Source organism: Crinia signifera, chromosome 3 (genome assembly GCF_055691185.1).
Source record: "Crinia signifera chromosome 3, ASM5569118v1, whole genome shotgun sequence".
In the NCBI taxonomy this organism is placed as follows: Eukaryota; Metazoa; Chordata; class Amphibia; order Anura; family Myobatrachidae; genus Crinia; species Crinia signifera.
This window is the reverse complement of record NC_139219.1, coordinates 138,767,569-138,783,358: the sequence shown is the minus strand read 5'-3', so window position 1 is coordinate 138,783,358 and position 15,790 is coordinate 138,767,569. Positions and strand designations below refer to the sequence as shown.

At 44.3% G+C, this 15,790-nt stretch overlaps 1 protein-coding gene across 1 annotated transcript in view; it reads left to right on the top strand.

Moving 5' to 3' along the window:
* The window catches only part of ECT2L (epithelial cell transforming 2 like), an 83,285-nt gene that overhangs the window by 54,906 nt on the left and 12,589 nt on the right, over positions 1-15,790 (top strand). The window contains exons 14-19 of the mRNA XM_083176588.1: positions 5,398-5,484; positions 7,044-7,258; positions 8,440-8,587; positions 9,307-9,380; positions 12,856-13,012; positions 13,314-13,379. Of these exons, the coding sequence (XP_083032714.1) occupies positions 5,398-5,484; positions 7,044-7,258; positions 8,440-8,587; positions 9,307-9,380; positions 12,856-13,012; positions 13,314-13,379 (747 nt within the window). The remainder of the gene's footprint in view (positions 1-5,397; positions 5,485-7,043; positions 7,259-8,439; positions 8,588-9,306; positions 9,381-12,855; positions 13,013-13,313; positions 13,380-15,790) is intronic.

The following is a 15,790-nucleotide window of genomic DNA, read 5'->3' as shown; positions in this document are numbered from 1 at the left end:
GCCAGCTCTATACTGCGTCTCCTCAGCAGCGCCGATCTCCAGATCAGCGTCTCTGTGCGCTGCCAGGCCCGGGTTCCCACACCAGCGGCAGCACAGACTGTTCCACCATTTCCGCGCCGGGGCTGGTCACCAGTTAGTGACGTTGAGCCCCGGCAGTGTCAAAGAGGGGAGAGCAGAGGCTGGATTATCCAGACCGGCTCCTCCCCTCATAGACCAATCCATTCCATAACACCGCGGCGGGCCAGGCAGAGAGGATGTACAGGACAGGCTTAGAGCACACAGGACAGACGCTACACTGCGCTGCCAGGGCTATACTTAATAAAACTTTCTTAAGGGTGCAGGGGATTGCCTGCTGAGCCCTCGGGCCCCCCATAGGTCCGGGCCCCATAGCAGTTGCATCCCCTGCACCCTCCATAGTTACGCCACTGCTGATCAATATTATCTTGGCTGTACAGTTTAGTATAGAATTTGTTGAATATTTCTAAAATTTCACTGCCTTTGTGCGTCAGTTTATTTTCGGGGGACAGGTTGGCCAGATACCGCCCCGTTTTGTTGCCATTATTATAGAACTGGAAGTTGGAATTGGAAATATTTTTAGTGGCTTCTGCCGCTAGGATTGAATCGAATTGGGATCTAGCTTGTACATATTTCTGTCTATCAATGTCTGAATGGGATCTTTTAAATTGGGCAAAGGAAGTTGTCAGTTCTTCCTGGGCTTTTAGGACCAGGGCAGCCCTGTCCCTACGGTGTTTACCTACATATGACATAATTTCCCCCTGAAGTACTGCCTTCGCAGCCTGCCACAGTACTAAAGGGTCTAAGTCTTGACCATTATTATTATGGTAAAACTCCCCCCACTTTGCCTCGAGCATATTGCGAAACCTGGTGGAGGAAGACAGATATGCCGGAAAGTGCCATTGGCGGTGAGTCCCAGTGTCTACCGAGGTGGCTATGTCACACCATATCAGCGAGTGATCCGATATACATATCGGCTCAATGCCCGCGTCTAAGATATGAGACAACATGGAGGAAGCAGTGAGCACATAATCGATACGGGACATGGTGCCATGTGCGGCTGATAAGCACGTGTAATCATTATCTGTCGGATATAGTAGTCTCCAACAGTCCACCAGATGTAACTGTTCTGTAATGTATTTAATATCTATTTTTGGTGGAGAGGGTAGTCTTCTAGGGCATGACGAGCGGTCCAGCACTTTGTTGGCCACCATGTTAAAGTCTCCTCCTATAATCAACGGAGTATCCGAGTAGGGGTACAACTTGGACATAAGTTTACGATAAAACTGTCTAGAGGAGGAGTTGGGGGCGTATATGTTACATATAGTGTACTCCTTGTTATGGACCTGTATTTTAAGAATGAGCACCCTGCCTTCCGTGTCAGTGTAAATTGGAGTAAGTTTGGCGTTCAGGGAGGCCTTCACAAGGATAGCCACCCCTCTGGCCTTTGACCCAAAGGAAGCCGAAGCTGCCACAACATATCCCATTGACCCAAGTTTGGCATGTTCCGTGTCAGTGAGGTGAGTCTCCTGTAACAGGGCGATGTCCGCCTTCTGTTTTTTAAGGTAGATAATAATCTTCTTACGTTTTATAGGAGAGTTCACTCCACCCACGTTCCATGAGCACAACCTTAAGACTGACATCTTATAACATTTCTAACATTCGTCTGTACCATTGCCCCAGGACCTGCAAATCTACCCGCCTGTACCTCCCCCCTCCCCCTCCCTTCCCCGCAAACAAAATTAACAATAAACATTAAACAAACCGGGACCTCGATGAGATCCAGGTCATAACGTGAACAACCAAACAGGAGAAAGTCTTTCTCCTCGGCAACAATTTGCCTAATACTAGACCTCCGGAGGTAAAGGCCCCTCTCAGGGCTCATCTCTCTCGCGCTGATCCTCCCGGAGTAGCAAGACGGGCCGGCACCCATTATATAATCTGAAAACTTTCAACTCCTAAAAACAGAATATATTATGACAGGACTCCTATAGTAAACCTGTTTGGAGGGATCCGCCAGTTCAATTATCCCTCAGGGAGCAGGAAGGGCCCTGCATAAATCCTGCGGCCCCACCGTAGTCCCAAAGTCCAGCACTCTGACTTCCCCTCCAATTGGTGTGTCTTGCGGTGAAGTGTAGCAGACCTACCCCGTAAGGAGGTACGTTGTGTATGGGGGGTATACTTATCAGACAGTCATGAGTCCTTTTGTCTTAAACTTGTATGGTAATGAGTTGTGGATTCCCACGGTTAAGTCCCTTTGTTATTACTCCCTCGAAGGGCTGCGGTTTACTCCTTCATCCAAATATGCCTGAGCATCACCCGGTGTAGAGAAATCTTTAGTCGACCCATCCTCAAACAGGCGCAGTCTGGCCGGGTATATTAGTGCGAATTTTTTATTATCTTTTATCAGTTGGGAGCATATCACTGAGAATTCTCTCCTGGCCCTGGTGACCTCCGCTGAATAATCCTGGAACAAATGCAGCTTATGGGTGTCCCACACTAGGCCTTTAATCTTGCGTGATGCCGCCCAGAGTAGCTCCTTATGGAGGTAGTTGAGTGTTCTAAATATGACCACCCTGGGCCTGGCATTGGTTCCCTCCTTTTCTGGACCTAGACGGTGGGCTCTTTCCACTACCATGTCCGTGCAATCAGCGGCTACATCTAAGAGATCGGGCAGGGTATTCCTTATAAAATGCTGCAGCGCCTGTCCTCTTACTGATTCAGGCAGCCCCACCAGCCTTAAGTTGTTCCTTCTAGACCTATTTTCCAGGTCGTCTATTTTGTTAGACATCATGTGGCAGGTTTTCTAGAGGGCTGTATTATGTGTTTTCAGCTCCTGCACCTCATGGAACATAGCCCCAATTTGTGATTCATTCTGGGAGACACGCTGAGTGAGTTGTGTTAAGTGTCCCTTAAGCTCCACAATGGAGGCTTTAAATGTGTCTGCCTGCTGCTGAAACAAGGGAGTGATAGTGTCTTTGATAGCTCTTACCATGTCCTGGTATGTAGCTGGATCAGCAGCCCGGCTTGTTGTGTCTCCCCTCTCTTCCTGAGGCGATTCAGCGGTAGAGAGGCTATGGGTGCAGGGCTCAGGTGTCTGCAAGTGCTGCGCTGGCGTCCGTGGGCTGGCTGGGTCTGTTTTCCCAGGTCTGGGAGGCTTTGCACTTGCAGCCGCCATCTTGGATTTTTGCTGACTTGTGCAGCGTGTCTGCTGGCGTCCTGGCATTGGAGAGAGAAACCTCTCCATGCAGCGGGCGGTGGTCCGGAGGCTGTGGGGGAGCTTCCCCGTGGGTGAGACCGCTCAGCGGTGGTGCTGGGGTGCCGCCCGATTCACCACTCCACGGAGCTGTGTCTCCTTGCGGCTTCTCACATGCCCGCCGGAACCGGAAGTCCACTTCTATCTTTTCTATGGTTAAATGGGGTTGGCATGATATTTTTGAAAACTATACGGACAACAGAATGCAGACAAAGAATGCTCACACAAAAGTAAAGGGCCCCATACATCAGCAATTAATTGTGACAATTTTCAGATATGGAGATGATTGCCACAATTAATTTTAGATGTGTGGGCTCCCCCTTTTGGCAATCCCAAACAAATCGCCAATCGATTGCTTAATCAGATTTTTAAACATGCTTAATAATCTGGTATTATCTGCGGATCTTTTTTATATGTGTGGACATTCCCAATTAGTCTTCTTCATCTATTTATATTATGAACAGCTGAAATGACAATCGATTGGGCAATTTCCAGATATGAAGATGCAATCTTTAGATTAAAAAATCTGCCGATCACTGAAATAAATCTGTAATGTGTGGGCAAAGTCAGATAGATTGTAAAATCCATTTATCTGGCCAAAAAATCCCTGTATCTGGAAATCCATAAATTGTGATTGCTGATGTATGGGGCCCATAATGTTATTTAAAGCATGATAGCTATGTCTGTACTGATGATGTAAAGCATCATACTTACATTTTTAATGCCACATTAAAATGCCTTGAATAACATTACCATCGTGTTGACATTTTCCTGTTGACATGCTGTCAACATTTGTACATGATGGTAACATTTTTATTTAATTGTGTGTGTTTCATTGTGCTGCTTAACATAAGCTGGGTACATACTGGGTGATATATTGTTACCAATATCATGTGTATATTATCCAGTGTGTACACTCAATATCAATAACGATGTTCACGAATGTCCCCCCCTGTAATCTGTACATGTTGCTCAATCTGACAATTTCGTCAGGGAATGCAAGTACGGAGCAGGGGGATGGGTGCCGTCACTGACCGCTATCAGGCAGTGTGTATGCACTATATCCCGCAGCACCTCCAATATAGATAACTATATTGGAGGACGCGGGAATCGCTGAGTGTGTACCCAGCATTACTGTACCAGTTAGCTGCTGAAAAGATCGGTAGAGTAAATGGTGATACTGAGGGTTAATATCTTCATTATGTACCTTTAGAAATGTAAATCGGTGTTCCGTCAGAACTAACTCATGTCCTGCCCAGAAGCAATACATACAAACAGCAATGTCTAAAAGCTAGAAGAGTGTTTACCATGGACTGGCTGGAAACCTCCCTGCACAAGGAATTGCACAGCCTTATTTAAATGCTGGGGGAAATACATCCAGACTTTACCGCCTGGTACAAGGTTGGCAATTCAGATCGGTTTCCAATCCACTTCATGGTACACTATCCAAACCCTTCAAAACAGGACCCCCATTGCACTTTAACCACCCATAACTGACCCTTTTTTACATTCTTCCTTTTCTCACTCTATTACTTCTTCCATTTCTCTTTTCCCCTATCTTTATCGCCTGCTGGATGGCTGGATCGGTCCGTGGATGGGTTGACGGCTTGGGGATGGGTGCGGGCAGATATCTTGTTTTCCTTCTTAGTTTTTTTTTCTGTTGTTGTGGCTATAGTTACTTTCTCCGTTACTGCTTTTACCAATACCATTTACTGATTATTTTTTGATTCTATTATTTATGACTGCTGTATAGTAGTGGTCTCGCTGTGAATTGTATATTTACTCCATGTAATTGAATCCTTATAGGAGTTAACTTTTTTGGCACTCACTTCGTTGTTAATGTATGACAGCGGGAGTCACTTTATTTAATCTTTTCTTGATCATTCTACAGTATATTGGCGAGAAATATTGGAAAATGGTGGATTGTTCCTCAATCGTAATATACTATGCTTTTATTTTCGGTATTTGTTATTATCTCTGATTTTTGAGGTTCAATAAAATATATTTTGGAGGAAAAAAAAAGCTAGAAGAGTAATGACTAAAAGAATACACAGCACAAACATTACTGTAGGAAAAGTTTCAGAAATGCATGAGTGATGCTAGTACCGCTGTGTTGTATATTGCAGCAAGACGATGCCGGTGACATCTCATCTGATAAAGCTGTACTCTCTCAAAGTCCCTCTGAATCCAGATTCCAGCAACTGACATTGCTGGTAGGTTTGTGTCTTGGAAACTTAATTTGTAATGCCCTAGTTTAATTATTTATTGCATGTGGTGCTGTAAACAAAAACAAAAAAAAATTGTATTTAAAGACAACCATAGCCCTGAATTGTAGATGTAAAATTTGCCCAAGAGGTAGAAATGGTTCATTAAATTGTTGTACAGCACAGCCAATGCATGCCACACATGGATTCCTGCACTATATGCCTGATTGGCTAAGAGTCAGATGGCTTTTTGCCAATCGGAGGACAATGCAACATAAACCATCCACTACTTGTCTGAGAGCTATCTCACTCTTAAGCGCGGTACACACTAGAGCACCGCAGGCCAAATCCGGCCCGCCAGACCTCGTCATGTGGCCCGCAAGAGGAGATAGCACGCAGGGCAGTGTGTCCCAGCTCCTGCCTAGGCCACCTCCTCTCACCCACCCCACCGCGGCCGCCTTACCTGTTCCTCCACTGTCGGCAGCCATGTTCCTGTAGGCACATATGTATGCGGCTACAGAAACATAGCCGCCGGCCTCCACGGCTACGTGGAGGAGGGCCCGGCCGCCTGTTCCCTCTGATGCCCGGCAGTGACAGACACTGGGTGGGGACGTCATGACGATGACGCCGCCCGCCCATGCGTCTGTAGAGAAGTAGGAGCAGGCAGGGAAGCTGGACCGGGAGTCGGGGACAGTGTGGCCGCAGCAAGCAGTGAAGGACAGACGGAGAAACAGTAAGTGACAATGAGGATCACACACAATAAAAAAAAAATATATATCTGCTGTTTCCTGAGGTGTCCCCGTGTATAATAATAATAATAATAATAATAATAATAATGCCATGACACCACAGGCTGCTCCTCCTGTATAATCATTAATGTGTCATGGCATTACTTTTATTATATTATACAGGGGGAGCAGTCTGTGGTGTCATGGCATTATTATTATTATACAGGGGGAGCAGCCTGTGGTGTCATGGCATTCATTTTATATTATACAGGGGGAGCAGCCTGTGGTGTCATGGCATTATAATTATACAGGGGGACCTACAGATACAACCGGCCCTTTGAGGGTGACCAAACTGCTGATGCGGCCCCCGATGAATTTGAGTTTGACACCCCTGCACTAGAGTGACTGGGAAAGTCACTCTAAAGTGGATTTTGGTCTGAGTTTGCCTAATTCTAACTTGTGTTTGCAAACAAAAATTTTGTTAATTTCGCGTTGTTCCATGTTGTTTCATATGGAAAGTACTCCCAAGTTTGGCCACTGGTGCATTGACTGTATTGGTTATTTAACCCGTGTTTTCAAATTCCCATGCTTGGCTTTAGTAAATGTTTGAAAAAGTGGCTGAACCCACCCAAGAATGTAAACGTGACCAAACACGAATCTTCGTTCCAACGATGTCTAGCATTTGTGTTTAGAAGTAAAACAATTCATACTAAATTTACCCCTCATTGTCTATGGAAGTCTCAAAGTTCCTTTTAACATATTAAATTTCTATATAGAATAATTTAGTTAAATAGTACATACAAAACAATCAGAAAAGTAACATATTTTTTGTGAATACAGGATAATAAATTACTGGCTGATCTAGGAGACAAGCGTTCAAGATGTGCTCGAGAAATCTTGAGGAGCGAGAGAGAATATGTGCAAGTCCTAGAGATTGTCAGAGATGTGTATGCTGCTCCACTGAAATCTGCACTTTCCTCAAACCGTGCCATCCTAAGCATCGCTAACCTGCAGATCATCTTCTCTGATATTCTCAGTATTTTACAAGTCAACAGGCATGTGCTGTGATTATTCCATGTTTAAGCTTTAAATACTTTGTTAACTCAGAACCAATATAGGTCTCCCTATTCGTGCTAGCCTTTAAAGCAAGCTAGTAATTCTGGAAATGGTATTCTTCAAGTCCTACACAGTGGAAACCATAATCTTGCACTAATGAGATATTCCACAAACAGCAAAGGAGGAAGGGATTGTGGGTATGGAAATACAAAACCCTAAAGGTGCATACACACGGTGCAATATGAACTATCGTTGTGGGCTATATAGTCCATATTGGTAGCAAATATAGTACATATTGCACCGTGTGCATACAACATGTGATGCCCATGTGCACCACAGTGGGTATCCCAAGCAAAAATAGACTGTGTGGGCAGATCAATTTTGACTATTACCATTAATGTTGTTTTTCATTTATGCTTGTTCCTGGCAGTCTCCAGGGATTAGCGCAGTATATCACACCTGCAGCTGTCCCCCGGCACAGAGTCGTCAGTGTCTCCATTCTATATCTGCCCATCCCCCAGACACCTGTGTAATTAGCCAATGCGAGTCTTATGGGCAGATACAGGAGGAGGATGCTGACTGCTGTGTTCCGATGTAGCTGTGGCTGTGATACACTGCCCTGATCCCTGGACCAGGCAGACACCACATGTATTAAAAACAATGTTAACGCTCTGAAGTAATCGACCCCCACTGATGAGTTCTAACAAGAACAAAATAGTAATTTGCACGTTACATTTATGGTTGTTCATCTCTGATGGCATAATGCAAGTCAGCCAGTGCTTCCGGATCACACTGGCTTATTCTTCCGAATGGCCAGGTGGCTCTCGATCTTGGGTGGTGCTCTCAGCTTCCCAGAAGAGTTTTCAAATCTCTCAGAGCATGCCTGCATCTGCCTGTTGAAACCCATTTTCTAAGTAAAGTTGACGTCTTTTGGTATGATTCAAGCTTAATTGCATCATCGTAGGCCCCCCTCATTTTACGGTGCATTGTATAGCGAATTACTGGATCATAATAATGCAGTTATATAAGGAGCAAAGGGGTCTAACTCAGGACTCCAAACCTGCATTAGACCCTGTGGTCTAGTACAACACAAGTTATAAAATAACTTTCTATATTACCAGTTAAAGTATATGATTAACATTACTTGTCATCATATTTACCATATTTCATTTTACTTCAGCCAACTGTTAACAGAGTTGGCAGAAAGGCTGCAGGAATGGGGCCCGGCGCAGTGCTTGGGAGATGTTTTTATGAAGTTTGGATCACGGCTAAAGACCTACAACAATTTTTTCAACAACTACACAGTCATTCTAAAAACTATTGACAAGGTATTATTAATGTTAATATTATCCTTTATGTATATGTGGCAACAAGGGGTTTGCGACACTTCAGAGTACATAAAGCAGAAACAATGCAAACAAAACAAGTGCAAAAGACTTCCAGTTCAGAACATGGGATACGAACTATAGAAACATTGCTGCACATGGAGCACAGAGACAGTACTGGCTGAATGTAGAGGTTCTGTGCCATTACAGGCAGCGCCAGCGCGTAGAAGATAATGGCAGAGTCAAGTAAAGCAAGAGGACCCTTTATCAGAATCAGCTTCATTGGCCAAGTATACCTTCATATACTAGGATTTTTTTTTTTTGAGCGCTTACAGTCTAAACGGATTGGAAGAAAGGAGTGATACAGGACAGGGACAGCGAGAAGGATTATAGATCAGTGGTTAAGAGCTGGGAGGCTTTAATTAAGAAGTGAAGCTGTGGACAGTCTGATGGGTAACGGGAGAGTTCCATTAGTGGGGAGATGGGAAGTAAATAGTTAGGAGAGGCTGCTGCCATAGTATGCAAGAGTGTGGGGGAAGATGAGATTGGAGGGGCTTTATTAGTGAGTGTGAGAGGTTTGATTTGGAAGAAGAGCCAGTGTAAAGCCTGGGGAAGACTCGCTGAGCTCCAAGATATTGATGCTATTTCAATTATTAAACCTTCGGTATATTAAATGTTAAACATTTGCTGAAAATATTTAAAGCTATTTATTTTCTTTGTAGTGCCGGGAAGCAATGCCAATTTTCAGAGCCTTCTTAAAAAGGCATGACCAGACTGTTTTAACTAAAATGATGAGGTTAGTTCTCCTATAATCTTGTTTCTTAAAACCATAAAAGTATAGGTGGCCATACATCAGAAAGACCTGTCTTAAGCTGGGTACACATATATACAATCGTCGGGCCGTTCTTCCATTTTGGGTCGGACGGCCGTTCAATTGTATAGGTGTGTACGCTGTCCCGACTCGCTCTGTATGATCGATAAACGGCCCAAAACGGTCTTTTCCGTCCATACTCGGTCGGACGAAGGTTCAGTGCTGTTTAATTTTCATCCGACAGGACGGGCCCATATCGGAACAAAAGTGCAGTGTGTACGCACGTTCGATCGATAGGCTGGCCGTTCTTGCGACTATACTGCCAAAGCTGGAAGGTCCATGTGGGCGTTCCATAGCTGCATGATGTCTCCTACAGCACAAGAAGTGTTCACCTCTCCCCCTGTGTATTTAAAGAAATAATAATATACATGCACCCCAAGATGGGGGAACGCATTCTACAGTCAGCCAGCCAGCAGGGTGACTATGGACAGATATGGCAAACTGCTATAAAGACAGGGGAAAGCGTCTACAGTCAGCCAGCAGGGTGACTATGGACAGATAGCTCAAACTGACTGTAGACGTTTTCCCCTGTCTTTATAGCAGTTTGCCGTATCTGTCCATAGTCACACTGCCGGCTGACTGTAGACGCATACCCCGACTTTTGTTTAGGTTCTGTACTCACGCCTCTTCAGTTTTGGTATGCCCTTAACCCAGCCCATTATGATAATTTTGTGTATATATATATATATATATATATATATATATTGTGTCAATAGCCCAAATCGAGAGATTGTTTACGGTGGTACAATCTTTTTCTTGCGACTGTTTGGATGGGAGAACATCGGACGTCGCAAGTAAAATTGTACAGGTGTGTACGTGCATATAGGCTGTTGTTTGTGGACTGTCCGACGCGTCTACAGCCGGTCGAATGGTCGCAAGAAAACAGGGATTGTATAGATGTGTACCCAGCTTTACAATCATGATTGTGTCCAATTTCCCTTCAACTGCCTGTCAGTGCTTGGTGGTTTTCGGACACACAATGTACTCACAATCTGTCATACAATCCAGCTGCTGTATGATTGAAGCTGCATTTAAATAGGAGGCTGGCCTACTAGGATCAAAAGGACAGGTACAAAAAATCCAGTTTTTTAATTTACAGGTTGCCAGCAACTACCAATCTGCTCACATCTGTTGCTCTACTCCATTATTAAATAGCCCTAATGCAGTAATCCTCTGAAAACTGTAGTGACAGAATTGTGCAAAGGACGTCCACCGCTCTCTTCAGTCGCCCACCCATCTGCCGCTATGCGGCTCCCAGCATCTTCACTGCCACGGGACGTCCGGAAGCTGCACCTCTCTTCTCTGCTAGTCAGGGAGGGAGTGTCCAGGGTCATGTGAGCCATCTAATGACAAATTACAATCTGCTCCCGCTCCCAATCCCAACTGATCTGACATGCAGCACGTCAGATCAGAAGACCAATCCTCCAATCCCCCAGGGCCGACATTGTACGATTGTGTACATACAATCCATTGAGATTATATGATTAGGTGCAATGTCTTTCAGGTGTATGGGGGCCTTAAGTTTTATCATGTTATTAGTAGTTTTATTGCTATAGAATTCCAAACAGATAAACTATATACGTAAATGTAACTAATAAGGTACATATGTGTGCTTATACATCCAGCTTCAGTACATCATGCAGCATGAGGTGTGAGAAAGCAGCCAAAAAGGCATCTCAGTTGCCATTGCAACACAATGCGACCTGGATGCATGAGGAGATGGGGCAGATTCATTTGATACAGTATATGACACTTGTATATTATGTGTGACTGAGTCTGTATACAGAGCAGAACTTCTATAGGAAACAAGGTGCGACTTTGTGTATAGATTCAGACACTCACAGATATACACAATTGGTCAGCACTCAGCAGGCTCCTTGTGTTTCCTCATCACATTACGGACAAGATGCATTTTGGCATATGTAAAAGCAAAAAATACAGGCAAAGCTAGAAGATTCTGTTGTGACATGGCATGCCAGGAGGGGCCTTTTGGCATGACTACAGGAAAGATGTATGAGGATACATCTGTATGCAGCACCATGCAATACTTTCTGGTTTATACATAGTTGGTCATGGGTTCATCCTATAGCAAGATAACAACCAAAGTTACATTATATATCAGAACGACTTTTAGGGAAAAAATCAAAATGACAGTCTTGAAACCATGGCATGACCAGTACAGTCACCAAATGTAAACCACATCGAGCTGGCTTAACTGAAGACCCTGGCAGTGGAGCAGATAAGGTGGTACAGGGTACCATCAGGAAATTAAAGGCCGGTATGCTGTACCCTTACCACCCCACCGCCAATTGCAGCTTGACATATTATAAATTTCCTAATTCCTGTGACCTTTGGTATTACATATGTAATCAGTGGTGCAAGTAGGGTGGTACTAATTTGTAGCCAGTATGCTGTACACCCTATCACCGACACCATGAGCTGTGCCACCGAATGCATCACAGTGCTGGGCGGTCAGTAACCAGGGGCAGCCCAGCAGTTTCCAGACCACTGAGCATAACCCTAGGCCCAGAGTGAAATGGTAGTGTCATGTACATGCCCTGGGCGACATATGACCATGCCTCTCGTGGCACGGTACCACGTACAGTTTTTATGCATGTTAAAAGAAAACCTAATTGCACCACTGCAGGCAAAGAAAAGCAAAGCAATCTAAAAGTACAGCATATCTGTGCAATCCCTCGTAGTTCCACGTTGCAGAAATAAATCACAGGGAAAATGGCTATCACAGTCGCTTTCCTGGTGATTTGCACATGGCACAATAGAGATGTCTGGGGAACAGGGCATGGGCACCATGTTCCCAGAGACCTGCAAACGTGCACTGCACTCGTGCATAAAGCCAGAGCCTACATAGGGGCCCTTAAACCATCCCTGGTTTTACATATAGCCCACAGATGCTTGGTTTTACACTATAATTTAGTTTTCAGCCAGGGCATGCTTCTCCCAAATCTAATGTGCCCATTTCAAATCAGCCCCACCTGCTGTGCAACCTGGTTTTGCCAAGGTGTAAAGTTAAAATGTACAGCACAACATTGTTCACAATCAGATAAGTAATTATGTGCTGGATACAGCCTTATCCTACCAAAGCAGAGTGACCTCACCACAATAGTGGAGCATCACCAATTGCCATTGATGTTTGCCAGTATTTGGGGAGGCAATTGGGTGCGGCTCCCCTATTGATATTGTGGACTGGGCTTCAGCCCCACCTCTGGAGCTGCCACTAATCCCAACAATGAAGCCATGAAGCAGAATAGTTGTATCTGGGTTTTTTCACTACCAAGTGGATTTTCTCTTGTATGGATACAAAAAGCCTAAAATGGTCTTGCTAGTCCATATACATGGGTATCTTTTAATTTTGTAGCTTTGTTATTGTGTTTTGCTGTAGTTTACAGGAGTTGTTGCTTTTCCCTTCTACTCGCTTTGAAGAGTATGTGAATCTTTTGTATGCTCTTCGCCTGCATACACCTCCAGAGCACCCCGATCGGAAAGATCTAAATGCTGCCATAGGACAAATAAAGCAGTACAAGGATTATATTGTACAGGTTGGTCTCTTCCTTTTAAAAATGTCATTCTAACAAATGTAACTCCTAAGCTTGTACCCATTGCATTAAGGGTGACAGAAAAGTATTTATTGCTGATTTGAAACCTATGAAACATTGATGTGAAGGTGCCCCAACCCTTCTCATAGATAACCAACTAAACATGGCCTGTAGGGGAAATGGCATATTCTGTATTTTAATTATTAACGCTAAATTCATTTTAATCATGTCCTCTATAAAAGACACTATGATATATATTTTCACTGTGGTGACTATAATAACAGTTAAATGTATTCTTTAATAGTTGGTGGCTAGTTTGGAGAAGGAGACTGAGCTGGTACACATACAGAAACACATTCAGGGCTGCCCAGTAAGTAATATTTGTTACTATTATTCATTGGTGAATTATTGGATTTGAGATGAGCTTTATAAAGTATACAAACGAAGTAAAATAAAAACATTTGTGATTCATTGTAGTATTCATAATAAATGTAGGGAAAATTAGTTCTATAGGATGTTTAGAAGAACTCACACAGGGTAAAGATTCCCAGACACTTGTCCGATTTGGGCCGATTTTGCCTGATCCAGACGAATCAAGCAGAAAAATTGGCCCAAATCAGATGTGTTTGACATCCCCACTGGTCCGATGCGCGGTCTGCTGCAGGTTCAATCTGTCGGATCGGACCCATCAATTGCATTGCTTCCCGCGCCTTCACCCGGCGAATAGCATGGGAAGCACTGCTGAATTTGAACACACTGGCCGGACGCTGATTGGCTGAGATTCAGCCAATCAGTTTCCAACCAGTGTGTTCAAATTGAGCAGCGATTCCCGCTCTGTTGCCCGGCGAATAGCGCTAGTTAGTTCCAAGTCACTGCAGGGATCCGCTGACTTAATGCCCAGCACCACAGGGACCCTGCTGCTCGCCACACACCACAGGGGCCCCCCTGCCCACCTCCCGCCTCTGACAGCTCCCCAGGGATATACATGCAATAAATCGTATGCGATTTATTGCATGTAAAATTTGGCACATCAAGTGCCAAATTGTAAGCTGCCTCCGGGGGGGCTGCTGGGGGTCTTTCAAAGGCAAACTGATCCGACTTGCCTTAGGACAAGTCGGACTAGTGTATGGGCACCTTAAGGCATAACCAGATCATGCTGGCGCAAATTGTGAATTTACATGTTCTCCATTAGCATACAGGAGTTTATAATCATCTGATTAGCTCAGTCTAGGTTCGGTTGTGTACATTTGCATTTCATAGTTACAGTGTCCATCAAGAACAAAACTTCCAACTCTGTCATTTGCCAACTATGCATATTTCTAGTTTTTTTTTGGTAAAAAAAAAAAAAGCACATTGAACAACCCGATTGTTGAAATGTTCAAAATATCTGCTAAAAATGCCAGCATCGCTCACATTTGTTATATGAACTCAAATAAAAAATGTAAGTGTGTAAAAAAAGAGTTCCTATATAATGTAAACATTACAGATCATTGGCCCTTATTCTGATCTGTGCGGCCGGAGCCGCATACGTTGCTCCGGCCGCACAAACCAATCCCCGCCTACAAGACGGATCGCCACGGCCGTCCGTACGCGGACGGCTGGCGATCCGCATGAAAATGGTGGGGCGTACGCCTCCACCATGGTGGGAGCTGCCCCCTGCATTCGATGGTCGACGACCATCGAAGGCAGGGCCGCACGCTCCACCAGCTCACGCAAGCTTAGACCACACGGACAATCGTCCGTGTGAAAGCTTGTATGGGGGCGGAGAGCTGACATCCGGCGATGTCAGCTTTCCGCCCCCATCACTGGCGTCATAGCCTCATTACCATGCATACGCCCCGCGTTTGCATGGGAACGCCCATGAAACGCGGGGCGTATGCATAGGGAAATGAGGCTATTAAGCCCCTCACGCCCCTATACGCCCCCTTTGCGGCGTATAAAATTTTTGTGCGGCGATTTCGCCTGCACATGCGCAGAGTGACCTCTGCGCATGTGCAGAGTGAAAACATCGGCGGTACGGCCGCACGCGGGCCGTACCGCCGAGATCAGAATAAGGGCCACAATGAGGAATAAAAAGGTTTGCTTGGCAATTTTCACACCTATTTTGACAAATTTAGTTGGCACTTAAAGGGTTAAGGAAAAAAATTCAGCACCGTGGTCAGAATGTCAACATGATAACATTAGCATGTTCATAACAGTCGACATAAAAATGTCAGAATGTCAACCCATGAAATTATGGTTAAGCTGCAGTTAGAATTAAACTGAAGTCTGAGAAAAGGGTATTGGGAATCTGGGCTCTTCAGATTCCCAATAGTGGTTATACACACTATGGCGTACCCTCCACAACCTCCAACATAAGTACATAATATATATATCAGGTTGGTGTGCACCGCTTGGCGTTCCCTTCTTGGTCAAAGAGAAAAAAATAATAATAATAACAGGAACAGAGTGAATAAATATCAGGGAATATATACAGTACAGTAAAATACACATCCCTGTGGGTTTAGTGGTTGCCTCTTTTTATACAGTTGGAAAGATGTCTGCCCAGACTTTCCTCCCAGATGTCCTCATGTGAACAAATATGAAAAAAAAAAGTAAAATTCGCTGATATTTATTGACACTTAGGCTGTAATTATATTTAGGCTTCCTTGCGACATTCACAAAATGTCAATATTTTTTCAGTGTCCACTTTTAAGTGGTGTTAACATAATGAATGTAAAACTCATTGTAAATTGTAGAGATTAGATCCCTTTTACTGTGCCAAGAAATCTATTATAAGAG